The sequence below is a fragment of the Aulonocara sp. 'chitande type north' Nkhata Bay genome, linkage group LG1, assembly GCF_057382095.1.
Source record: "Aulonocara sp. 'chitande type north' Nkhata Bay isolate Kocher_YH1m ecotype deep benthic linkage group LG1, A_spYH_male_GT1.1, whole genome shotgun sequence".
In the NCBI taxonomy this organism is placed as follows: domain Eukaryota; kingdom Metazoa; phylum Chordata; class Actinopteri; order Cichliformes; family Cichlidae; genus Aulonocara; species Aulonocara sp. 'chitande type north' Nkhata Bay.
The window spans coordinates 29,002,125-29,028,975 of NC_141344.1; the positions used below are offsets into that span (position 1 = coordinate 29,002,125).

The 26,851-nt window shown below is 40.1% G+C and overlaps 2 protein-coding genes across 3 annotated transcripts; both read right to left on the reverse strand.

Moving 5' to 3' along the window:
- Positions 1-739: 739 nt before the first annotated feature.
- Positions 740-17,772, reverse strand: secisbp2l (SECIS binding protein 2-like). 2 transcript variants are annotated; one of them, XM_086292052.1, is made up of 18 exons: positions 17,536-17,772; positions 14,387-14,580; positions 13,010-13,337; positions 12,753-12,891; positions 11,950-12,173; positions 11,250-11,274; positions 10,979-11,091; positions 10,551-10,661; positions 10,334-10,444; positions 7,998-8,165; positions 7,692-7,833; positions 6,525-6,700; positions 6,311-6,443; positions 6,040-6,202; positions 5,114-5,334; positions 3,179-3,333; positions 2,842-3,061; positions 740-2,384 (listed from the first exon to the last, which is right to left on the reverse strand). In XM_086292052.1, exons 1-18 carry the CDS (start codon positions 17,554-17,556, stop codon positions 1,789-1,791), a joined length of 3,240 nt encoding a protein of 1,079 aa, XP_086148178.1. In that variant the 5' UTR covers positions 17,557-17,772; the 3' UTR covers positions 740-1,788. The 2 variants fall into 2 exon arrangements, with proteins under 2 accessions (XP_086148178.1, XP_086148169.1); XM_086292043.1 differs by having other exon boundaries at positions 10,979-11,094.
- Positions 17,773-18,000: 228 nt separating this feature from the next.
- Positions 18,001-25,848, reverse strand: cops2 (COP9 signalosome subunit 2). Its single transcript, XM_086292065.1, has 13 exons — positions 25,685-25,848; positions 25,093-25,206; positions 24,914-24,991; positions 24,699-24,824; positions 24,516-24,605; positions 24,353-24,430; positions 23,895-24,069; positions 23,589-23,767; positions 23,094-23,146; positions 20,698-20,795; positions 20,532-20,614; positions 19,588-19,646; positions 18,001-18,518 (listed from the first exon to the last, which is right to left on the reverse strand). The coding sequence occupies exons 1-13, from the start codon at positions 25,736-25,738 to the stop codon at positions 18,374-18,376; spliced, it is 1,332 nt and encodes a 443-aa protein (XP_086148191.1). The 5' UTR covers positions 25,739-25,848; the 3' UTR covers positions 18,001-18,373.
- Positions 25,849-26,851: the final 1,003 nt, after the last annotated feature.

Genomic DNA, 26,851 nt, shown 5'->3' on the forward strand with positions numbered 1-26,851 from the left:
TGTATTTACATAGTGCAAAAAACACATTTGCTGTCAAATAACATACTTTAAACACTTTGATGGAAGTCATACCAAAAAAATGCCTACACAGCGTACCTTGAATCAAACTAGAAATACTTTCAAAATCCCAAGTATGATATTCAGTACACCGTCGCGTCCCATCTCCACATTGCATACAGCCTGACGTACTGCATCACTGTCGACGGGCCAACACCTCTCCATGATTCACGATCGAATACTTTTATCTAATTGGATTCCAACTATTACAATGTTTAACCCACCAAATGGCTTGAAGAACAGGATGATTGTATTTTTTAATACAATGCAAAATCAAAATCTCCTTTGTACAATTATATTTACAAAGGCATGTGCATGACTTGGTGATGACTTATTTAACTAGCGGTAGTGAAGCACTGAGGATTTTAGTTTTAATCAAATGTTGTTTGAGGGGGAGGGGGGGGGGGGGGCAAAGACAAATTTCTTTAGTTCACACGTTTGTCTTCCAGCATCCAGTTTCCCAATTATTTCATGAAGCTGTAAACTACACACACAGGCTCAGTGCTTTACTATTGAGAAAGTAACAACCAAGTTGTGTCTCATAATTTACTAGGGAAAATGTACTTTCGGGATTGATTAAAGATCTCAGTGTTGATGATAATGATGCTGGGAACCTTGGTAAGAGACGGCTTGAGAGCCCCGCCATCAGAGAACACGAGTGAGTGGAAAAAAAACAGGAGCATTTTTCTTTGTTTTGTTTTTTTTATGAAGCATGGACAGCATCTAGGAACTAGGACTCCATTCAGAGGAAAACAAACCCCAAATAATTTGACAATAGGCAAGATCAATATGACAAAACATTACATATTGTAGTAGAACCACCTAGACAAGGTTATATTCACAAAGCTTGATTTGCTTCTTAGAAGTTAAGTAATTTAAATCATCTGAATACAGAATGAGACACTTATTTATTTAAACATTAAAAAACACAGACAACTGATGCGCGGGAGAGGTTTTGGTACAAAGACAGAACCCCTGACACTGTAATATTCGGTGATGAAAGCTAATTGCCAACTAAGCAGTTATAAAGAAACGCCCTCTCTCTTTCTTTTCCTCCTGGAGCAGCGAGGTGAAATTAAACACACAAACACACACATTATTTACATAGCTAAAGCCAAAGGACAGAGCAAAATAAATGCAAACTGTGCCTCCAAAGCGCACACGCAAACACACAAATACTTGCAGAGCTGAAAACCCTCCGAGCTCTGAATAAAGTTAAGATGTGAGTTGAAAGGTTCCAACCTTCCTCCTCTGTGAGCTGCAGACACCAGCTCAACGTCACTGAGCGCTCATCGCTCGCTCCCACAAATGTTCCTGACTCTGAAAGAGTTCAGCTGTGGAGGAGGGAACGCTCCACCCTATATTCAAGTGTTGCAGGTTATGGGGCCAAAAAAAAAAAAAAAAAAAGGAAAAGAAAAATAAAGAGGGCATCCTTTTAAAATCATCAGATGAGTTTTGTTGTGAATCTATAACCCTCAGACTTTGTTAGCTGTTTGGTCTGTGACTCTGTGTGGTTTTACGTTGGTCAGTTTCTCTGTAATGTGTGAGTGTGAGTGTGTGTGTGTGTGTGTGTGTGTGTGTGTGTGAGTGAGTGAGTGAGAGAGCATTGGTCAGCTGGGTGGATACCTGAGATTATGACTTGTGTCAGGGGCTAGACACAAAGGAGGAGGGCTGCTGGTTGCTGTGAAGAGGGATGTGTGAGAAGGAGGGAATGTACGTGTGTAAGTGATTTCAACCAGTGGGCTTTTTAGCCTCCGCTTGTTCTTTGCCTTCCATCTTTGTCTTTGTGATCTCTGCTGAATCAAGGTCCTCATCATCCTCACTCTGTACCCTCTCTTCTCCATCCTCTTCCTCCTCCTCTTCAGTACTTTCTTGGCTCTTTCCCAGCTGGAGGTTTTCCAGGGTCTTGGACACCCAGGATTCAATGCGGCTGCTCAGAGTGGGCACTTCTACAGAAATGGGTTCAGGAGTGTAGTCCTCCTCCTCATCCTCCTCTTCCTCAGCCTCCTCCAACATCCCAGGAACCAGGGTGGAAGTGGTGGAAGTGATGGATGAGTTCAGCGGCCCCCTGCAGCTTCCATCCAACGAGCCTGTCTCTGTGCTCTGCTGAGAGGCCAGCTCCAGCCTGTCGTCAGCTCGGACCTCATCTCTCTCTGGAGCCGGAGCCCTGGGCTGGGGAACGGTAGCGCCAAGAGGGGCGGTGTTGTTGGTAACTGGCGGGGCCTGACTGTCTCTCTGGGTGCCTGTTAAGGGTGAAGGGCGACTCAGCTCGCTGTCTACAGGCTCTGGGGCATCAGAAGTCTCCATCATGCTCCTCCAATTGGTCTCTGAAGGAAAAATACAACCACACGGTCCATTTTCTCAGATCACCAACATTACAGGTGAGGAAAGTAACTCAATAAACTACACACTACACAATAGCTTAAAAACATTACACCAGTGGTCCCCAACCTTTCACATGTTTGAGTTGTTAATACTTCCAAATAGAACTATCTGAATTTTATTCAGGAAAAAAAGTCTAAATTAATGAAAAGTCGAAGAAAACAACCATATTTCTCTAAACCTTAGTGTTGCCTACCTTGTTTCCCCATTAATTATCTCACCATCCCCAGGATTTATCCACAGAAAATTCTGTTCGACCTTTAAACCTAGGTTTGTAACAACTAATATACTGTACATTTAGATAAACAGAACTCTACTCCAACCAGCTACTACTGCCAAAGAGGTTCTTTGATAACACTGATAACATAAAACAAATAGTAAAGAAACAGAAACAGGGCTTACCATATTCCTTTTCATTAACCTCTGAGATGGGCTCAGAGAAGATGGAGCAAAAGGAGATGGCTGAAGCAGCAGAGTGGTTGCGGGAATGCCCCATGTGATGAGGGACCTTCTTGTCATTCTTCAGAGCCTCCTCAGCCTGCTCCTGCTCCAGAGCGGACACCATGTCCTTGTAGGCCTTCCTAGCCTCTTCGGTTAAAGAAACTAAATGGTTGAAGAGTCCCTGAGAAAGGCATTTAAAAAAAACAACAAACAAACAAAAAGATACAGAGAGCTCATCATCATCACCAACTTGGGCAGATTATGTGGATAAAGGTTTAAAATGACATGAGTGTCCTACCTCAGCTCCAGAATAGTTGAAAATGCCCACAACACTAACGGGCACCAGCTTGTTGACACAGCGTCCGAGAGCTTTTCTGCCCAAGGCGAACACAAACGGGATCTCCTGCTCCCTGGCCATCGCAATTACATTGTATAAAGCTTCATCCAAACCACCTGCAGCACAGAAAAACAATCAGTGACTCAAATGTATCACACTCGGGAAGAAGAGAAAACTAAACAAAACAAAAAACCAACACACACACACACACACACACACACACACACACACACACCCCCCCCCCCATTTGGAGCTCCCACAGTGACATGAGTGACGATCACGGGTTAATACGGGTTAATCTTTAAAGCTCACAAAACAATTTCAACAACCGCCAGATAGCTAAAACAGCAAACAATTAAAGAGCAGGTAAACAGACTCTGCGCAAAAACGTATACACAAAGCGCAGACTCCCCCGGTCACACAACGGCACATACGCGGACATGCCGTCGGGTGGTGAAAGACGATATCTCACAGATTCCCAAACTGCACGTTTTGTTACTCTCTGACCAAAATTCACTGATCCAGCAGCAGAAGAAAACAAAAACTACGCGTCATGTTTGAAAAACATTGTCATGTATTCCCTCTTACTTTTGCCATTTTACTTCCACCATGATAACAATCACACTTCCTCCTCTCTCTCACTTGACTTCAAGACCAGATTCCCATCAAAGATCTGTTTGCTTTTTATGGTCAAGTCTACTTTTGTGTTCAGTGTTGGGTTTTTGTTTTTTCCTCCCCGACAAGAAAGCCTAATTTCTGCTGTTCAGTACTGAAGAAATGTAAACTTTTACAAATTATGCCAAATCACAAAGCACTTTGCTGTGTCTCTAATAAAACCTCTGTAACTTTGCTCTGCTTCACTTCCTTCCGTTTTTGATCTACTGCAGAATATTTTCAAGGTGCTTATCTGCTATAAAAAGCCTGGCCAGGAAAATCTCCTTCATATTTTTTGGTTTTATCCTCAATTACTCTGACACAAAGGCATCTGCTGTGATGCTTGCACCTCTGATTAAGTCTAACAAGTGTCAGCTCTGCTTTTGTACATACAAACTCAGTGTAAACGATCTAATTGCAAAGAAATAGTCAAATAATTTGGAATTAAATATTTTTAATTTACAAGGTTTAGATAGTACAAGTCCAAGACAAATGCTCATAATTCTGATTTTTCTGACTGTCCGAGTCAAAATCGAATAGAATAAAATGAAATCGAGACCTTGTGAATCAGAATTGAATTAGTTGTAGAAATCAGTGATGGTAACCTGCCCTAATTAGATCTCAAAAAATCTAATTAATCTAAAGCAGATAAACCGGCTTTCATATAATAATAACTGCAGAGCTTGCCCAGTATGGCCAGCAGGAAATGACATATCTTGTGGCCATGCATTACTAACATGTGGCTATGTGCATTTGATCTTATGGTCACACATTACCACATTACTTGTGGTAATGCAATAGTACCTCTAATATCTCGTGGCAACAAAATAACCACATTGGCCTAGCAAACACAGGTACTGCATTCCCCTTCTTGAATCCATTTTTGGTTGAGCTTCGTCATTGCTCAGTGTGTGAGCTGTTTAGTGCTAAATAAGTAGTATAGTTTTTTTATTTAGCTTTTTTTTATCATTTATTTTTTTTGTTGTTCCTGAAAATGACTCTATTAGGCCACAAACAGTGAATTAAAACAGGCTGGAGAGCTAAAATATGAAAACTGCTGTAATGGTCCTTAAAAACAGACATTTCTCTGTTAGCTGCAACATGTGACTGATTTCTAATTGCAACATAAATATATTAACAAATAATCATATGAACTCAAACCTATTGGCAGCTCAGCTGGTCAGACCTTAGACAATATGACCCAATATGGCTTGATGCTGGAGGTAGTACTGCAATAATCACCTTTGGCCTGAATCTTCTCACAGTTGGGAGAGATGATGACACACTTAATCTTATGAAGCTTCATGTGCTTGGTGACCTCTCTGAGACCCATGACCAGGCGACGCTTGGATTTAGCCTTGGTCGGATCCTTCTGGTAGACTCGCTCCTGGAAGCGAACCAGTTCCTGTAGCAGCAAAGTCACGCTCTCATCGATCTCTTTGCTCAGCACTTGGTTACAGTACCTGCAGAAGAGGGAGGGAGAAAGAAAGAAAATGAAAATGACAATAAAATGCTAAACATTCTTTTAATTGTAACAGTTAATTGAAGAGTGTCTTATGGCTAACAAAAAAGGACTAGGAGATATCTACTTGGGACTGACTTATGTCCTACAAGGCTTTAAATGACTTTCAAAGTTTATGCAGCTCTTCATGACAGCTTTGTTTGCCTCTTTGTTCATAATGCTTATGCTACTATACTTTGCTACTGGAAGTTCTACTGGTGTGGTCTGGGGAACAAGTGTCCTGGGGGTCATAGCTGAGAGGAGGAGTGTGGCTACAGAGGCCTTTTGAAGACTTAAAAGCTAAATCTGTTCTAGACGAGTGGGTTGGCACAATAGGCCCACATCAGGGGCCAGAGAGGGACAATGCTGTATTTGTGACTGCTGGCATACATTTTTGCAGAGAGAGGACAATGCGCTCGGCATCTGTGCCATACTCTACAATTCTTTATTGTACAGATCCGCCCTTAAAAACACCCGATAACATTCAGAGTATGCGTCTTACAAGCAGAGGCTCTGTGATTTTTGAGTGGGGCAAGTATTTGCTTTACTAACCAGTTTTGTTACCACACTTGGTTTTTGCAGACATTCCAGGCATTTCTTACTAAAGGTCTGCCCCATTCGATAGTCACAGTTATTCAGTTCACGCGGGGTAATAGTGAGCACTTACTCTCTGAAACGTCGGCTGTGGATCTTTGTGATGGCATTTGAAGCCATGGGACTTCCGATACCCGAGCTGGCAGGAGAACCTTGGGACACTGGGGTGATGCTGTAAGGAGAGTTCTGACTGGCTGGGGAAAGGGATGTATCACTGGGCACACTCAGACCATTTTCTGGATCACAAAAAACAGACCACAAATAAGAATGAGGAACTTTATAACGGATTAAAAAAAGAAAAGCGTGGGTACTGAATTACTTCACTTCTTGGTAATGACACTGACCTTCCTGAGAAGCAGGCTCTTGTGTAAGATCATCAGTAAAATGTAGACACTCATCCCCATGTTCGTCATGACTTGATGACTCTTGTTCTGCACATGGCTTCCCTTTCTTCCCCTCACGCTCCTTCAAAATAATCTACATAAACAAAGAGAAAAAATAATGTCTAACACAAAGGTACTTAAAGAGAATTTTAATATACTTTCTTAAATTATTAACCTTCTTGAGGGCTGTTGGTCGTTTGACTTTGGGGATCTCTCTCTCCTTCCCTCTCTTTATACGAGGTGCAGTGGAGTCCAAGGGATTTTGCGGGGTCGAGTGCGACTGCTGATGACCCCTCAACATAGACGGCACACTGGTAAAGCCTGAGCTGTGGAAGGGAGTAGTTGTTCCAACTGCAGACAAAGAGAATGAAATCTAAGTATATGTAGATGTGTGTGAACATAGGGGTCGTGATGTTTGGTTCAAGGCTGCATGACAAATCAAATTTTTATCTTGATCACAATTTTTGCTTCCTGCAATTACATGAACATGAGCAGGTGGGCAACATTTAAATTCCATGTTCTGCCAATTAAAAAAATGCAAAGCAAATTAAGTGCTGCCTAACTTCGACCACATGCCAATCACAGCTGCTCCCCACTGTGTGCAGCTTGAAGTTTCCTGCACTTTATGCACAGCAGAAGGCAAAGAGCTTGTAACTCAAAGCAGCCAGTTGCTACATAGTTGTTAAATGGAGTACTTCAGATTTATCCTGCAAGCTGCCTGAAAACACACGACAAACTGCAGTAGAATTAATGCCAAATATCCATGTCCACTAAGAACAGTTACAAATGCTTTAGGAAAAACGTTTCCTCTCGTGCAGTTAGTTTTTTCAAAGTAGCAAAACCCATGCTGTATGCAAAACGTCACAGGATATAAAAGGGATCTCATAGCTGTTGAATGCTTTGCTGCATATGTTCACATCCATCGTGTGGGTATAATTAATGGAATGAAAGAGTTCATCTTACTTTCCTGCTAAGATTCATTTAGAAAGATCAACAGGAATACACTGTAATGGTGAAAGCAGTGTCCTGACTTCATTCTGAAAGGTTTTTTTTTTTCTTCTAAGAGATGCTCTTGAACAAAATAATTGTAAATATAATTTTGGCCATAGTTGTGCAGCCCTGGTTTGTCTGGACACAGAGGTAACAGTCAGTTACCGTTACCAAGCCAGCAACACAAATTCTGCAGCATTAGGCAACAATCACTACAAATCTACAGAGCACAACCTACTACAAGCCTCAAAGTAAAGAGCTTACTTTTGATAGATTTAGCTTAAATCCTTATTTCCAATTTGTATTGTAGGTTTTAAGCCACTTTTTAACATATGATTAACTTTCCCGATACCTGTAAAAGACAGTGGCTTGGTATTGGTGAGTTGCCTGGCTTTCATAGCCTGCTGTTGCTTCTCCAAAGCTGCCAGCATGTCTCCCAGGTCAAGCTCCACAGAGGTTTTGCTCTTTTTCCCTGCTGCTTTGATAAAAGCTTCCTGTCAGATGACAAGAGACAAAAAGTACATAGAATTTTTAAAAGGTTAATTACAACTGAAGAATACCAGGTTTGTGTGCTAAAAATAATAATATAATATTTTAAGGCCATGAAGTGGTGAGTTCCAGCCTGTTCCAGCCCAGGGAACATAAGCAGAGTTCATACCTGTAGTTTCTTCTGCTCCATGCTGATTTCAGAATATTCCTGTGCAGTGGCCAAGGCAGCAGCAAGAGCCTTTTTCCTCTGGCTTTTGGCCCTCTTGGGAACAGAAGTGGTGATGGGGATGGGTGTCTGTACAATGTTGATAGGGGAGTTTTCTGGCAGATTTTCCAGCTGTTATGAAAGTAGATGCACACATTAGCAAAGATGCAAAGATTTCCCAATACAATATTTGGTGATTTGGCTGCATTGATACACAACCATCAGGGGACAACAACAACAAAATATCCAGCTGTCAGAAAACAATTTTTCCACCCTGTGTGTGATTTGGTACATCTTAACTGCACTCTCAATTTCCCCTCAATCATGTACAACTTCAATTATCAACTACATTTACACACTGAAAGACATAATTGTATCACAACTGAGTGATGGTGAGTAGGAGGATACACTCCAAATGTTTGTACTTATTTAAGGAGGTGATGTGCACTGACACTAGTTAGATAAAGAAATCTTGCTGGACACTTTGCTATATACACAAAGTATGAAGTAATAGTTATCCATTATATCAAAACGTTTGCATTTCCTATTTTTTTTAAATAAAAAATAAAATAAATTGCTTATATAAATCACATTTAACTATTAATGTAGAAAAAATAGAATGGCACATCTGTTCATGTTTTATGTCAGGGATGGTATCACTGCCTGATACAGGGAGTGCAGAATTATTAGGCAAGTTGTATTTTTGAGGAATAATTTTATTATTGAACAACAACCATGTTCTCAATGAACCCAAAAAACTCATTAATATCAAAGCTGAATGTTTTTGGAAGTAGTTTTTAGTTTGTTTGTAGTTTTAGCTATTTTAGGGGGATATCTGTGTGTGCAGGTGACTATTACTGTGCAGAATTATTAGGCAACTTAACAAAAAAACAAATATATACCCATTTCAATTATTTATTTTTACCAGTGAAACCAATATAACATCTCCACATTCACAAATACATATTTCTGACATTCAAAAACAAAACAAAACAAATCAGCGACCAATATAGCCACCTTTCTTTGCAAGGACACTCAAAAGCCTGCCATCCATGGATTCTGTCAGTGTTTTGATCTGTTCACCATCAACATTGCGTGCAGCAGCAACCACAGCCTCCCAGACACTGTTCAGAGAGGTGTACTGTTTTCCCTCCTTGTAAATCTCACATTTGATGATGGACCACAGGTTCTCAGATCAGGTGAACAAGGTGGCCATGTCATTAGTTTCTCTTCTTTTATACCCTTTCTTGCCAGCCACGCTGTGGAGTACTTGGACGCGTGTGATGGAGCATTGTCCTGCATGAAAATCATGTTTTTCTTGAAGGATGCAGACTTCTTCCTGTACCACTGCTTGAAGAAGGTGTCTTCCAGAAACTGGCAGTAGGACTGGGAGTTGAGCTTGACTCCATCCTCAACCCGAAAAGGCCCCACAAGCTCATCTTTGATGATACCAGCCCAAACCAGTACTCCACCTCCACCTTGCTGGCGTCTGAGTCGGACTGGAGCTCTCTGCCCTTTACCAATCCAGCCACGGGCCCATCCATCTGGCCCATCAAGACTCACTCTCATGTCATCAGTCCATAAAACCTTAGAAAAATCAGTCTTGAGATATTTCTTGGCCCAGTCTTGACGTTTCAGCTTGTGTGTCTTGTTCAGTGGTGGTTGTCTTTCAGCCTTTCTTACCTTGGCCATGTCTCTGAGTATTGCACACCTTGTGCTTTTGGGCACTCCAATAATGTTGCAGCTCTGAAATATGGCCAAACTGGTGGCAAGTGACATCTTGGCAGCTGCACGCTTGACTTTTCTCAGTTCATGGGCAGTTATTTTGCGCCTTGGTTTTTCCACACGCTTCTTGCGACCCTGTTGACTATTTTGAATGAAACGCTTGATTGTTCGATGATCACGCTTCAGAAGCTTTGCAATTTTGAGACTGCTGCATCCCTCTGCAAGATATCTCACTATTTTTGACTTTTCTGAGCCTGTCAAGTCCTTCTTTTGACCCATTTTGCCAAAGGAAAGGACGTTGCCTAATAATTATGCACACCTGATATAGGGTGTTGATGTCATTAGACCACACCCCTTCTCATTACAGAGTTGCACATCACCTAATATGCTTAATTGGTAGTAGGCTTTCGAGCCTATACAGCTTGGAGTAAGACAACATGCATGAAGAGGATGATGTGGACAAAATACTCATTTGCCTAATAATTCTGCACTCCCTATATAAGAAGGACACATACACAGCCCTTATATTCAAATGATGGCACAGAGAACTGTGTTCAAAAGGGGTTTTGCCTTACCAGGTTTTTGGGCAGCTTAGGTTGCGTATGTGTCTGAGCTGGAGTTGATTCTGGTTTGTTGCTGCGCTGAGCGGCCCCACCAGAAGCAAGATCTGGAAACTCATCTTCATCCTAGCAAATCCACAGAAATCCATTTGGCACAAAATTCAAATTCTCTAAAAAAAAAAGACATGTCATGGTAACAGTACTGAGATATTCACAGATAACACTCGCTCACCTCAAAGTAGAGGGGCTCTGGAGTGAGGTCTGTGCCTGTGACTGCTACTGGCGGATGTCTTTGTTCCGACTGGTTGAGTGGCATACGCCCTTGACACCCACTGTGGTAATCCTGAAAGGCAGAAACAGAGAGTGAACACACCAGTCAGACAGGGTACCACTGATATTCAACAAGTTTCTCAACCCCGGTCTATTTGTGTAGCTAGTATCAAAGGAGGGGAACTTGTTGGGAAAGGAGGCCAGAGCAAAAATAGCAAAATAAACTAATTCACACATATAGCTGACTCAGTATTTCAAGGCATCTAAAAATGGCAACAACAAAAAGAAGAATGCTAATGATTTATGTAATTTTGAAACATGACAATTATTTCTCTTTAAAGTACATTATGCTGAACAAGTCTGTCTCTGCTCCACTGGGATCTATTTTACCTGTGAGAAGTTTCTCTGCTCGGGATTCTTCCTCTGATCTGCTCTGTGAAACTGACCGTTTCTGTCCACCCAGGACTTTGAGGTAGCCTGAGATGCTACATTTACCCAGGTACCTGCTAGTAAATATAAAGGGGGGGGGGGGGGGAAGTATTTCTCATACAAAAGGAGCACCTCCATCCTTTTTAATACAATAACTACAGGATACGTAATAGATATCAGTATAAAACACAAAGTGAAATTGAGCTCAGAAAATATCTTAGACCACACTTACCAGTCATTACACCAGCCTCTACTCCCTATAACACACACAGACAAAAGGACAAAAAAAAAAAAAAAAAAAAGCTGAGCCATTTGTGTGTTTCACTACGTGGGCAAATAAATTTAAAGACTTTAGTACAGCTCCCTCATTGGTGTCAGCTCTGCTATGTACTTAAATTGGCTCTATTATAACTATAATAGCAAACATGAAAAAGAAAAAATAGACTAAAAGAGAAATTTGGAAATGTGGCACTTTATACTACATTATACTTTTATTATACTTTTTCCAAGTATAACAAAAACAAATCCTCTGATTCAAAGTGCCCTCAGCACCTTTACTGTAAAATTGTAAATTAATTTAAGCTACATCTGATGAAAAATGTACATGCTACCTATCACTTTCGCTCATTAGTCCTTAGGCTTATGCAGCTTCTAGGCTGTGTGTTGCTCTAAAGCAATCATTTAAGTTCCACTCTAAGTACACATCAGAACATATTTTGACAGATATCACATTACTAAAGCTAGAGACACTGTAACTGACCTTTCGGTGTGACTTTAAAAATATTCAACTTCCTCTTCCCATCTTACATCTGTACAGCTTTGTTTATTTTATCCTTCACATGATTAGAGTTAAAAATATCCTTTGCTGATAAAATATATATTTCAAAGGTAAGTTTATTGGTTTTGGAGGACTTTGTCAGTAGGCAACATACCATGGGTGCTGCTGCGTTCTCTGCTGTTCTTTGCATCGCCCCGGTTCCCTGGTTATGTTTGGGGCTACAGTAGCCGCTATCACTGTCTATATCGGCTTCACTTGCACCAGTCTCGTTGTAGCTTTCAGCTGGATGGGAAGCCCGTCTTCTCTTTGTTCGGTTTTTCCACAGCAGAGGACTTACTCGCTCGGCAGCACAACGCCCTGATACCTCACCTGGGAAATCTGAGGACAAGGTAGAGGAAACTTAGACCGTCAAATGTAATAAAACTTCAGTCAACTTTACTCCGACCATCAATGTGACATTTTATTATTATATGGTTGTAAAATCCCAGCTGTGGAGTCAAACTATTTAAACAGGCTTGTTAGCTCACTCAAGCAAAAGAAATATTGCTGACATACTTGTCTGCGAAAGGTTAACCTCTCTAACTAGAAAATCAGCATTCCACTTTTTTTTGTTTTTATTTTTTCTTTAGAAGCACAGACATCACCAACATCAACCTGTAGGACTAGACCCAGCTCTTACTGGTATTGTGTCCTACTTCCTCGCTGACAGGAAAGAGTCTTGTTGTTACGTAAAGCAATTAACTCTAACAAAGTCTGGAATGTGTTCAACTTCAGCTTCCTTCAAGCGATAGGAAAAAAGGAACATGACTGACCGTAGTCATATTTGAACTCAGATTATTCAGTCTTCAGACTTAAAAGTCTTTCTTATTTGACATTGTTTATTGTTACATAAATCCTGCATACAGCCTGAGTGCTAGGAATTAAACATATCTTTAATTATAGCCACAGTATTCGTACCGGTCTGCTGTGCTGCATCCACCAACATTACGGTTTTAGTCCTGCCATCCGGCCCTAAGGTGCACACCTCCTTCTGTACAGCTACACTCCTGGTTGGAGGCCGACGACCTCTTGTAGGCTGGCACACACCCAAATGTTGCTGTAGAACAAAGAAAGGGCATTCTCACAAAGTTGATAGAGATAAATGGGGGCAAACGTTTTAGTGTGGAATAACATCAGTAGAACAAAATCCAAATAAAGCTGTTGATCTTCTGCACCTTTGGGAGAACATTAGACCGGACCATGCCTCTCCCCCGCTGACTGGTCATTCCATATGCTGGCCCCAGTGCCATGGGTCTTTCACTGACATCTGCAGACACAGGACTGACCACTCCAGCTTGTACTGGACCTGGATAGGTGCCAGGGAAGGGCTGGTAGAAGCCCATCACAGGTGGGCATGGCGCAGGCATGATTTGGTAGTAAGCGTAGTCATTAGAGACAGGCGGCTGGGGAGAAGACAAGATTGGGTAGGCCAGGTATGGACCACCAGGGGTAGGATTAGGCTGCTGCCAGCGCAGCTCTCCTCCATTATACATGGGATGTTGCCTGTGGAGCAGCAGAAAAATGACATGTTGGATTATTACCAATATTACACCCTTTCAACTAAATGCAACCATGAAAATCAAGCATGTCTTCTCCACCACAGGGTTTTTGTGGAAAGCTGTCTAAAGCCAGCTAAAAATTTTCTGTAACAACTTAAACAGAACAATACTCCCTTCCCTGAGCACACTAAACAACAACATACAGTACACCACAGAACATTGCATGTTAGCTAAATATCGGCAAATACTGAAATTTTTTTATATACCAATGCATCTCTACTTTGTGGAATTTGTTTCCAGTGTTTAAAACGTGTCTTCGTTTTTTTTTTTAAACATGTAGCACTGCTGGGACAACTGATTAATATGTCCTCTACAAAATAAGAGGGCTATAATGGAAAGGTTATCATATGTAATGCTGGTTTGTAAGAGGGTACATGCACAAAATACACAAATGGTGATAACGATCCAGTTGACATTTTCACAGCCAGCCTGCTATAGTGGGCATTTCCTTGCATTCAAATTGTAGGGAAGGAAACAAAAGAACGGATGTTCGCAGGATATAACAGATCACTCAGGACAAAGAAAGAGGGACTGGAAACACAGATTACCCCTCGATATAAACTCTCTAAAGCTATGGAGGTTTCCATTCATAATTAAACAGTCTTACATTACAGAGCAATGTAATGGTTCAGAATCAGCGCATTGTTTCAAGGATCTGATCAGCATCTCGTTTTGTGAAGCACAACATTGGGAATGAAATGTGTGTTTTTTTCAATGACTTTAGTGACAAAGAATAAATGAGTTACTCCAAAAATAGAAGTAGTGGCGAACAGTTTAGAAGAGAGCAGATTGTTCTTATGCAGTTCAAAAGTCACCAGACTTCCCACAATGCTACAGGGTGTGATATTTCAACACTAGCAACACTGGAAAAATCCATAATTATCCTGAACTGGAACCACCAGTCCCATCAGCTCAGAGACAAGAGTTGGGGTTTCAGCCTTAAAGGTTTCAACCATACCCAAATGTCCCCTCATTTTGGGAGAGTAACACTACCTGTTGGGTTGGTTCTCCTGGACAAAAGGGTAGCAGGTGATGAGGTAGCTTGGAATGGGAGTACTTTCCACCCCTCCACTGCCTCCGCCCCCTCCTCCACCTGCCTCGCCAGAAAGACTCATGCTGACTAGTGATCCGTCAAGACCTTTCTTCTGTGGGATGAACGGTTCCACTTCAGGTGAAAGCTTCACATTCTGCACAGAGATGAATGAAGAAAGATTAATGACAGATGCTGAACAAAGGCAGACAATATTTGGCTCCATGAGAAGACGGAAACATATCTCCACCTAAGATCTATTTTTCAAATTCTAACTAGTCACTGAGCCAGCTGATCACATTTTCCACACATGTAACTAAAGAGAGCAATGAATAACATTATTGTACTGTTATTGCAACCCCACACCTACTTGAGATAGCTGTAGAATGAAGCAACAGGTCATAACAATATAATCATGAAAACCCTTCTATGTTCTCTGCCCGGGCAGGTTTGTGATGATTGATAAGCTATCGCTCTCACGTTAAAAAAAATTCTAGCTAATGGAAACACTTTACAACCTTAATTCTAAAAACACTGCAAAACAACACTGACAGGGGACAATTTATACCCAGGAACATTAATACTATAGCAGCAAACATCCAAAAGAGACAAAGTGCAATTCACTGACTACCAGCAGACTGACCAGTGTTATGTGTTTTGTAGTAATCATAAACTATGCCACACATTTCCTCATACAGTTTCTGTTGGTTTACAGTCTTAAAGAGCTAAAAAACAAAACAAACAAACAGGAGGGCCTTAACACAAGGACATAAAACTTCATTGAGATCAGATATGACTTAACACCCAACTGGAAGGGAGACATACACAGAACACTTGCCGTTTATATGGTCGACTGAAGCCAAGAGGAGTTTGGAATATTTTTATGACACATTTATGTCATTTATAATGGGTGTTACCTAACTAGCAATTTCTATTCATTTTTATTTTTAGGGCAATCGCGATCATACATTCAAAGATAATGTTTGAGGCCTTGAACGTTACAATAATTTAAAAAAAATTAAGCAAAATATAAGTTAAAAGTTCAGTTCCAAACTCTCCTCAAAATGTTTCCTTTGCCATTTGTCTAGAAGTAATTTGCATTCAAAGTAGAAGTCAAAAACTTTACTTAATATCATGTCACCAAAGACGCTTTACAGCTTATTACATGCTCCTTAAATGCTTGTCTGACGAAATAAACAAACAAGAGGTCCTGGTGAAAAATAAGCAAAACACTAATGCCCTGAGGCCCCCCAAAAAAGACTTGATTTGAAATACATTTGATTAATATTAACAAAATGCAAAATATTAAGTAAAGCACTACGGACCAAATATAACTACCCCTCTTGTGCGTCATTAGTTTTTCCTTTATTGTTTACAAGAGCCGGACACACCTCTGAGACCGTGGTCTAAGTTGCCATTTTGCAAAAGATGAAGAGAGGTGACAGAGTTCAGAGTACAAAGATGGCCCCTCACTTCTGTGAAACTGTGGTCGGGATGCATGAATGGAGTATCAGTGCAGCCAGGGGATGTCACAGACAGCTATTGTCTCCCACTGCTATTGTCTGTGGGTAGTTACCACCTTTTCTTATGTAACCTATGGAGCTCATTAAATCTAAAGAGCATTATGGTAAATGGAGCCTGCTCTGCCAGTTTGGTGACGATCACACAGCCATAAATGAAAGATTCTGAAACTCCCAGACCCCCAGAGAACGGTAGCAATGTCCATGACCAGAACGATACTTCCCCCAGAGTTGAGAACTACAGCAGTAGTTCTAAATGTATGCAGTTGCATACTATGGCTGACAGGATGATGTTACAGGATTAAGTTTGAGAGGATAAAGTAGGGACAGTACGACAGGATAAGCTAATTATCAGCCAAGCCACAATATGGAGGCCTTGTGTGCACTCTGGGTGAATCTTGCATTTTGAACAGTAGTAGAGAATCCAGCTAACAATGTGAAGGAAGACATAGCTGGTCAGAATTCATAGCTTGATTTAACCTCGTTTTTGAGATGGTTAATGCGTCAGCTGTGATTGAAAAAAGGGCAATGAGGTCAGACCCAGATGTGCATCCCTTGGGGATGATGGACTGGGGGGCTACTGATCTCACAAGCCTTTGTTTGTGCAAGCATTTATTCTCACACCAGCTGCTGTCAAACACCGGCAAACAGCATGCGATTGTGTGCTGAAACCAGGGTGGACAGCGAGAATGTTACACATAAATTGAGAAGAACATCATCAGCATTGTCACATGCATTTTCTTAGAAAAAAGGATCGCATTTGACCTGTCTCATCCAGAAAAATCACCAGGAGGGAGCGATTTTGATGCCAGGTTATTTTGAGAGACTGGCAACAAAAGCCTCCGAACAGAAAAGTCAACTTTCTGCATAGCTAACAGCGTCAGAGGAATGACAGACATGCAGAAGAACCAGACATTCCTCTGCTGACGACCCATGAAACCTCTCCGCCTCTCCGATGACAACAGCAAACATGCAAACATACCCACCTGACTGAAACCTTTTTCTGAAGTCTCGAAGAAATTACGATCACAATTACACAGTTAATTTTAAAAAAAAAAGTACTGCTACCGCCCACCTATCGCTCTGACTAAAATGACAAGCACCCTCAAAGAACAGCAAAGGTGTTAGCTTTAGTTAGCAAGCCGTGCTAACATTTAAGCAAGTCTGTCCATAACCACTGGAGTACTGCCACAGATATATTCCCAAGACAAAAAAAAAATGACCAGAAACAAAAATGCTGGAACAATAGAGAACAAACACACCGTGTGCTACCTTAAAAAAAATCGCCCTTAACGCTTTAAATGCCGTTAGCCGTTTTACTATTAGCTTCCTAGCCAAATAAGAGGAGTGCTTTTATTGCTGTCGCTTGACAAAACACCGAAGCTCATTGTAGCTTTAGTACGAATAATGACACCAAAAAGCTCATTTACGCAACGAAGCCATTTGAATTACACTATCGCTTTAAGAGCAATGCAAAAAGGATCCGAATTTTTGGGGCCTCGATATAAACTAACGTTATTTATCAATTTCTAAAGGCTAAAGCGTTAGCAGCACTCCAAAAAAACCCCACACCAATTTGAAATAAACTGTACCTTGTTGTCACTCGCGTCCATGTCAGTCACCGACGCCGCGCCAGACCGTCATCGACCACAGTGTGGACGTCAGGATTGAAGTATTTTTAATTTCTTCATTGTAAATATTAATAACCAACAGTCACTCACACCCAGTTTCTAAGCAGACCCCCACCGTTAACTGCTGCTGCTGCGTCAGCTAGCTGCGCTCTCAGCAGAGTAGCTGGTGTCGAGGAGCGGACTGCTGTCAGGGGGAAAATGGGTGTCACCTGGAACGGAAGCCGCTGAGGTCCAAAAAGTTTCAAGCGACTGGAAACCGTTTTACGTCACGAGCGCACAAAAAAATCTTCAAAGGGGAAGTCAAAGTAACACGAAAGAAAATGCTAATGAATCTCAATGCTAACAGTTTCAAAACCTTTATTTATTCAATTCTACTTGATCAAATTCCCAAAGCACAAAGTTTGTAGCTAGTCAAAGGCAGCTGAACTCATTTAGTGCTGAGAGAAATCTTTATTACCAACAGGCAACAGCATACATTAAAATACTGTGTACAGGTTTTCATACACATTTGGAGGTTTTGTTTCACAACTTAAGCAACTTTGTGTTGCACATGAAAGGATTTGCCAATTAGGAACACGGAAAACAAAAACAAGTGCCAGTGATTTCCTTTTATCAGCACAAAACAACACACTCTGAACACTGTCTTAAGAGTGCTGGAGGTCTTCTTGATATTGACGCATTCTCAAAGCCTGTGCTGTGCCTCTTGACTCAGAGGATAAACTTGAAGGAGCACAGTAGCATAACTTTATGGATGTATTCAAACATGCCATTTCTCCTTGTCTCTTGATTTTACAGGCCATCATGTGAGCTTGCTAACAATGGCTTGGTTCAAGGAGTTCAGCTGATTTGTCCATTTGTCTAAAGCTGTGTAACGAGCCCCTCCTCTTTTCTGGTAGTCCAGTTCTAGTAGTTGGTTCACCTGGTCAATTCGTCCATGGATTGTGCTGTGAAGGAAAAGGAAAGAAAAGTATCAGTGTGTTTACAAGACTTCCACTTGATTTTATATAGGAGTTCAGTGGATTTTTAAAAAGTGCAGCACTAAAATGCAATTTTTATTTTTAAAAATACCATTACCATGTGATACAATAAAAACACATAAGAAAATACAGAACACAAGACCAATCAGCGAGTGTAACTCCCCAACGAAGAGCAACTGCTATACTTAAATTTTTTGCTTTTAATACAATATGATGACATCACCCTGTTATGGCATCACTGTGACATTTTGTAGCGCATGAGAAAAAAAATAAAACAGTTTTTTGTACAGCCCTCTCCATGCCTTGTCATGACTACCCTATATGGTTTCTTGAATTTTTTTTCTTTCCAAAGTCAACAATGACCTTGGGGCGCTAACAAGGTCCGTCAAGGTTCAAATACTTAAGCCAACATAGGTACTAATATCCTCCAAGACCCAGAATATTGTTGTTAATTGTGAGTAATATAACGTTTTTACTGATTTTCACATTGAACTTGATTTCCACCTAAATTAAATCAGCTCATTATTGGAATCTAACATCACCCAAAATCTGATATCTTGCAAACTGTGGACACTAGATTACTAACAAATAGACAAACAGAGGAACAAGCAGAAGGAAGCGATTACATACGCCCTCCTTTCAGAGGCAGAATAACTGAGAAGACAAAGAAGCAAAACATAAAGATTTTAGTTTTTGAAACCATATTTAGGAAAAGAAAATAATAACTGTGGTTTTTCTTTTCCTGATACTTTCAATCTTGTAGCAAAACCTTGCAGATGACAACAAGAAAATGACTAAAAGTAAAAACACGCTGTGTGTTGTTTTCACATCTTGGCATGTCATTTACACAAGCATTTACGTAAGGTCACTGTTACAGTAAGACTGTAAATTAAACTGAAGATCTAACTGAAACTGTCTATTCATACCCGCCTTACTCCCTTATTGGCCAAAGGATGCAAAATATGAGGAAGTACATCTATCTACAGGAAGGATCTTTTTTCTGCTCAATTTCTCAGCACACATGTGAGAAGCTTACTTATCCAAGATGCACTGCACCAGCAAACTCTCCACGTCGCACACATCAATGTTCAGCTCCTGAAACACAAAGGAAGAAGTGAAGACCGATCCACTCAGATGCACGCCAACAAGTATACCTAAACATTCTGAATTATTAATAATTCCCCTACTTATGTGAAGATTATCAGTTTATCAGACACTTTAGCTCTCTTTTCTGTTTTAAACCAAACGTTGCTAATCAAGGTTGAAATAAACAGGGGAAATAAACCTACAATGTACATTTCAGTTCTTTTTTTTGTTTGAATTCACATTTTTACATATTATACCACAGAACCATACTATTTTAGTACTTCTTTCTGGAGATCCATTAATGTGATTATATACCTGTTGACTTCCATATGCTGATTTCATCAGGATAAAGTTATGTTGATGCCAAAACAGTATTTTATTTACTTCTGTTATACTTGATTCCATTAATCTTTAAAGACTGAAAGTACAGTGACAGACTGGGAAGGGAAACCAAATTTTCCTTTCAGTCAGAAACGTATGCCTCTCACCAAATCAGCTCCTTTCATCTGTGCCGGAATGACAGCTGCACATTCCAAGGCAATGATGTTAAACTAAAAGTAATGGAGCTTTTTTTTACACCTGAGTCACATTTACACCTTTCTTCCCATAGTGTATACACTGTGTTCAGTTTTGAAAGCGAAGACTGCTAGACTGATAATAAAGAATGTGACGTATAACCAGAATCAACAACATTTCAACATGAGATTCTGTCTGAACACCATCTTTGTTCTGTACTCCACATTCAGCCTTTTGGTCTTGAATTTGAGTGAATGCTTTTCAGTAGAACCCATTTAAGGTCTAAAAAAAATTCAAATGAGCATAAATGGTTATCTAAAGAGGAAAGACTACAGACAGAGTCAATGTATGGGACAACTTTATTGCCCTTGGTCTTACCTTTGATATGAAAGGGATGTGTATTCTTGTGTACGGTTTGATGAGTTTAATAAGTACTTGAGTTCTAATATTGCGCAGGAGTTCTGCAACAGAACATCACATAATCAGATACACTTTTCAAACTCATTCACTGAGCACGTGGACTGAAGTCACGTTCACCACTCACCCTCTATGTGCTCTCTGATGAAAGGGTCGTCCATTATGTTACTGTGATTTGTTTTCAGGATTTTCTCAAATTCAGTGATGTCATTGTTCTGGTAGGCGCTGAAAGGGAAAACAGTCACTGTTGTTTTACTGTATTTATGGTGTCCCCGTGACCCACACACAAACTCTCATCCTGAAAGCTGTCAAACACATTGCGAAAATGTTACATTTTTATGTAAACACCATTCTTATTGCAGTTTTGAGCGTGCATTCCGAGCTTCTTGTTTATGTAATAAGTCTTAAATTTAATCGTAGAACACAAAATTGTGCCTGTTGTTTATGCAAACATGCAGACTAAAGAGTGTAAAAGAGGAAGCAGAAGACCAGTAAAAGTTTCAGGAAGACAAAAAAAATATGGGCTGATCATTTATAAAAATCCTCTTACTGCTTTGCGAGCTGCTATGAATAAGCCTACTACCACTAATTTTGTTAATATATCACTGTTCAGGCTATTAAAAACGATTACAACTAGCATGCAATTGCACAACTTAAATTATTAACCCACACACCCTAAGTAAACCTGAATAGAACGTGGGATTTCCGAGAAATGATTTTTATACATGATGTGCCTGGGACTGATGGCAATCTCTGCCAGTTAAAAGTCTCTTTTTGTGTTAAAGCTTGTTCTCTCCTTACAGACACGGTTTAGTGACGGAGCTGGAGACAGTGTGCAAGCAACAACCACACAGTGATCATAGAGATCATTATGTAATAAAAACAATCTGGCCCTTAGCAGATAAATACAACTACTAAGGATCAGGTAGGTAAATATCACCTCAGATGAACTACAAAACAATACGTTCTACATTGTCATTATTTATTTAACAAAAACTAAATCAAAATGCAGAAGCAATGTCTGAGAAAAACTAAATACATCCTTACTATTTCCATAGAAATCCAGAAGGTAAGTAGGAGCACGTGCTGTGAATCAAATATGCTTGATTAACTGATTATTAGCAAGTGTGACCACTTCTATGAAAGCAGATGTTTTGGCAGTTTGGAGCATTTGGGTGTGTGTTAACACAATGCCAAGGATGAAAGGCATCATCAATGATCTTTTGTGTTGCTGCTCATCATATTGGGAAGGTTTCTAAGGCAATTTCCAAACAATATGAAGTCTGCCATACCACTGTTTTCACAAGTGGAAAAAATTCAAGACAAGTGTTTTCAAGAGTGAACATCCCAACAGGGTCAGACTGTGGAATGCTCAGAGATTTTGCAAAAAACATCCACGAGCTAGATCTCAGACTCTACAGGCCTCAGTTAACACGTTAAATGTCAAGGTTCGTGACAGTATAATGAGGAAAAGACTGAACAAGTATGGCTTGTTTGGAAGATCTGCGAGGGTAAAACATCTTCTCTTTATAAAGAACATGACAGCATAGCTTAGGTTTGCAAAAGTGAATCTGAGCAAACCACAAGACTTATGGAACAATATCCTTTGGCTAGAGGAGGCTAAGGTGGAGACCATAGCAGAAAGCACAACCTTTTAAGAAAACCAAACACAGCATATCAGGAAAAACACCTCATATCAACTGTCAAGCACGGGGGCGGTCAGCTTGCCTTGCAAAGTGCCACGTGACCTGGGCACCTTGCAGTCATTTTATCAACAATGAACTCCTCTTTTTTTAAAAAAGCTTTGTTTTCAGCATACCGTTTCTGCATTTTGCCCTATTTTTTGTTAAATAAACGACGACACAGTATAATATGTCATACTTTGTAGTTCATCTGATGTTCTATTTAACTCGTTTTAAGACCCGTTCAGGACTAGATTATTCTTATTACTTGTATGTAATAACTTATAGCCCTTGTTAACTAGTACCGACTTAGGGTTTTCCATTAGGTGGTAGTACCTGTACCAGGTACTTTTTTTTAAAAACCTATTCAGCAAGGGTTCCAACTGATCTGAGGCAATCCAAAGATGCGACATCAACAGACTAGCCACCGATTGCCTAGTCAGTGATATCGCTTAATGAGGCGCGACAGCATCTCGTTTATGAAAATCAAACCAGACATTTTTGAAACCCCACAACAGGAGAAAAGGCTAAAAAATAAAACAACACCATGGTCCCCGTGTCTGACAAAAAGCAATACACCAACCAGAATATATACCATCACTGTTGCTGTGGTATTCCTGTTGCATACAAATGTCATCGAGGGACTTTCAGCTAAAGGAAAATGACCAAAACAGAGTAGAGTCTAGTTGCATTGAGTCGATCTGAGTAAGTACTAGCGGAAAAGGTGTTTTTTGGATTAAACAACACCTGCACTATTTTTTATGTTTAACAATTTGTGCGCTTAACTAACTTTGTGATGCATGCTGTACTATTAGTGAATAGAATATGAATGCATGCTTACCTTACTAAGTTTGTCATCGCTAGGATCTCTGGGTCATTTTTGTATGGTTTGGCCTTGGGGGGGGGAAAAAAAAGGACTTATTTGCAGCTTAAGCATAAAACATTATTCATTCATTAACAATGCATACGAATGTTACACGCACAAATCTGTGACTGATCAGTATTTAAAAATTTAGCCTTGCCTCAGATCATGCATACAAACAAATGAACCCGATAACAATATTAGCAGTTCGCACGTTTCATGAATGCTTCAGTAATTCTGCATGTGCACTTTTTTTCGTGTAAAAACAGTTCAACTTACAAATTAATGAATAAAATCCACTGGATGCCTTTTCAAAACAACAACAACAACAACAACAACAACAACAACAACAACAAACCCTGCAAAAACATATGGCAACCAGCTAATCTGTGTGTTGTTTATATTACTAGATACACTCTATCACCATTTACGGAAAGCAACCTTACAAAAAATTATAAAACAACTAATTCCCACCTCTTGAGAGTCAAAGGGGTTAATTCCAGACTTCATAAGCATGTTTGCTAAGACCAGATACTTCAGGCATGTCGTCCTTCGTGGGCTTCCAGACTCGTCGTAGTTTTTAAAGGCCTCAAAGAAGTCTGTGTGAGCTTTCTCAAATTCACCCTCCCTCAGATGCATCTTCCCACCACACTCTGGCCAGGACCACAACAAAAACAAAAAAGCAAAAACCACAAGTTATGCAGCAAAAAGCTTGACAATATATAGTGTAGCAGTTGCACATTAAACTATGCAACTGCTCTGTGAGCTACGCCTTCATACCTCTAATAACTCCCATTATGAGTGGATGAGGAATGGCAGATTTAATATGAAGGGACTGCTCATACAAGGCTTTCAATTTCTTGTTGTTTTTCTGTGCTGTGTACATTTGGATCTCTAGAGCATAGATCTCCAACAGCTGCGTGCCTTTCTTTAGGTCATCCTCGCCATCATCTGTCTGTAGTTCATTAAAAAAAAAAAAAGAAAGAGAGAAGCAACCATTTATTAAATAATTACTATTGTGAAATATACATACGCTTCTAACATACCAGCAGCTTCATGATAACAAAAGTAGTGAATAAAGACTTATTTGAACTCTTAATTAAGAAATGGATATTATCTCAGCCTGAAGTAACCGGGCAACCACGTTGCATTTAATTAGATCTACAAGACAATGCTGTGATAAAACCAAAGACACATATTCCATATTCTGCAAAATAAAGATTAACAGAACAAATTACCTGACAGGACTGGTGTAGTTGTCTAAGGATCTTTTGCAGTTTCCCATATTCTTCTCTTTCCAAGTACAGTTTCCCCAACTGAATTAAAAAATAAAGTCTGAACATTTATTTTACTAGAGAATTATTTAAGACTACCTGGAATCAATGGGAAATCGTCGTATACCTTTGTATTAGTTTTGAACCACAGTCTGTCATTTTTTGCATCCTTCAAAGCCTCCAGTGTGGTTTCATAGAATTCCTGGAGCAAGTCCATCTAGTGACAAGAGAAGTAGATTTTAGAAAACACTGAACACGGTAAACGCTTCAAGTCCCCAAAACATATGCATGTCAAACAGTCTATCCACACCTGTTTGGAGGTAGAGATGTAGTCCAGAATGGAGTTGATGGACTTCTCTGAGTAGTTTCTGGTAACAGCACTTCTTATGTACGTGAGAAGCTGCTTGTACCTGTTCATCATCTCTGGAAAGTTTGTCTACAGAGTTGAGAAACACATTAAACCACCTCTCAATAATTTGTGGGGTAAGTGTAAAAGAAAATGGTGAAAGGTTTTACAAAGTATACCAGCTTAAAATTGATTTTGATCATCTGTTTAAGTGCTTTGAACCCCCATTCTCCTTTCTCTCCTTCTAGTTCCAGCACCTGAACACACCAAAGTCAACATACGTTAGTAAATTCCATTTTTAAGTAACTTAAATAGAGAGCTACAGAGAAGAAATTATTGTTCTGGCGTATGACTCCACCTTCTGGAAACTGCTAAGCGCTGCTTTGGGATCATCTTCCTTCAAGGCTTTGGAGTTATAGTACTGGTTCTCCAAGTCCACATTTGGCTCTGAATTGCTGTCCTCTGAGTATTCCTAAGTTTAAGTATACAAGAATGTAAAAACTTAGATCGCAAAAGTCACTTCAAACGTATAAAACACATGTTCACCACAAACTCTCAGCAAGTTAACGCAAAAACTAAGCATGCCAGACCGCCTGTGAAAATATTCTATTAATATTAACCATGAGCTAATGTTAGCTATTGTCATGCTTGCTAGCTAGCCAGTTGACTTGATTTTCCTGACTGCAGTTCAAATCCAAATGACAGCTGGATACGCTTTAAACTACGTGTTTAAAGTATATTAATATCAGTTAGCAGCATATCAGCCAAAACCAACTATGGATAGCCAGCTAGGAAGCTAACTTTATTCATTCGCTGTCAACTTGGTGCTAGCCAGCAGGCTAACTAAAGCGCTAACATTAGCTAGCATGTACTGTCGGGACTTGTGTCAGCGCTCAGCGGACAAACGTTAACAATATTCAAGCAAGCAGAATAATTTTATTTATAAATACCAGGTCGTAATCTTCTTCATCATCGCACATAAAATCATCTTCCATGTCAGACATCTTGCTGGTGTTCCTTGTTGTTATTCACAGACAGACTACTGTAGCCCGGCCTGTGCTGTGTTTTGCAGCAGTGAGGTGATGGGTCGGGGCGGTAAGACGCAGGGTACACTTCCGTCTATAGATGGCGCTGTTGGATCACGACTGATACGTGAGGTTTCACGTGGACGTCATAACGTGACATGACAGTAAGATAATTTTTATAACAATGCTTTTGACTTGTTGACTAGATTTACTGTTAGTGGAAGAAGAGTACATTTACTCAAGTGCTATGGTTAAACTGAAGTGTTTTGATTTCAAAGGCAAACCTTGTCACTAAGAATATGAAATTTATTATTTTAGATTTAAAAAAATCTAATTGGCCTTTAAGCGCACTAACATTGTACTAATACTAATGTAGTATTTGAAAAAATGTACTTTTTTCAAATAAGTACAATGTATAATGTACTTTTTTTCAGCTAGTTAACATCCACTTAAATTCTATCTGTGTTTGTTAGATTTCAGTTAGCTCTGTGAATCAAGTTCACGGCAACAGGATTTCGTGACTCCTCAACACTCTTGGCTGCCACACAAAGAGCCCGTTGGCAGCATGTCTTCCCGCTTTAGCCTCTCTGTCTCACTCTGGGGGTCATTCCACATTGAACCATGTGAAAGATTTTATTTCTGAACTGATTTAGTTCAAGTTGCAAACAATTACGCAATCATCTTCCTGTGTCATCAAGTTATGTGTCATAAGTTTATTTAAAAAAAAAAAATCCTGATGAGTGTGGGTGAAAAACTAAAGTCGATCATCCTGCGCAGTCAGGTTGGCCATAATATTTACAATGTCCAGACATGAATCACTAACATCAATACCAGAGGAAAGAAAGTTAAAGTCACAGACTGACTAAGTTTTAAAGTATCAAAAATGTTCATATTTATACTCCATATGCAAATGTATGTGTATTAATGTGCCATAGGGCGACCGTGGCTCAGGGGGTTGGGAAGCGTATCTGTAACCGGAAGGTCGCCGGTTCGATCCGCGGGCTCTCTGTCCTGGTCGTTGTGTCCTTGGGCAAGACACTTTACCCTACCGCCTACTGGTGTTGGCCAGAGGGGCCGATGGCGCGATATGGC

Bases quoted from the DNA above. Each gene is read 5' to 3' on its own strand.
- secisbp2l (XM_086292043.1), bottom strand. From the start codon at position 17,556: ATGGACGCGAGTGACAACAAG. The intron at 12,174-12,752 runs GTACGAATACTG...CCTTGTCCTCAG, and splicing joins GGATGCAGCACAGCAGACCG to ATTTCCCAGGTGAGGTATCA. The intron at 10,662-10,978 runs GTAAAATAGATC...TCTGCCTTTCAG, and splicing joins AGCAGAGAAACTTCTCACAG to GATTACCACAGTGGGTGTCA.
- cops2 (XM_086292065.1), bottom strand. From the start codon at position 25,738: ATGTCTGACATGGAAGATGATTTTATGTGCGATGATGAAGAAGATTAC. The intron at 24,825-24,913 runs GTATACTTTGTA...TCAACTCTGTAG, and splicing joins TCAAAATCAATTTTAAGCTG to ACAAACTTTCCAGAGATGAT. The intron at 20,615-20,697 runs GTGAGTGGTGAA...GTTCTGTTGCAG, and splicing joins CATCAGAGAGCACATAGAGG to AACTCCTGCGCAATATTAGA.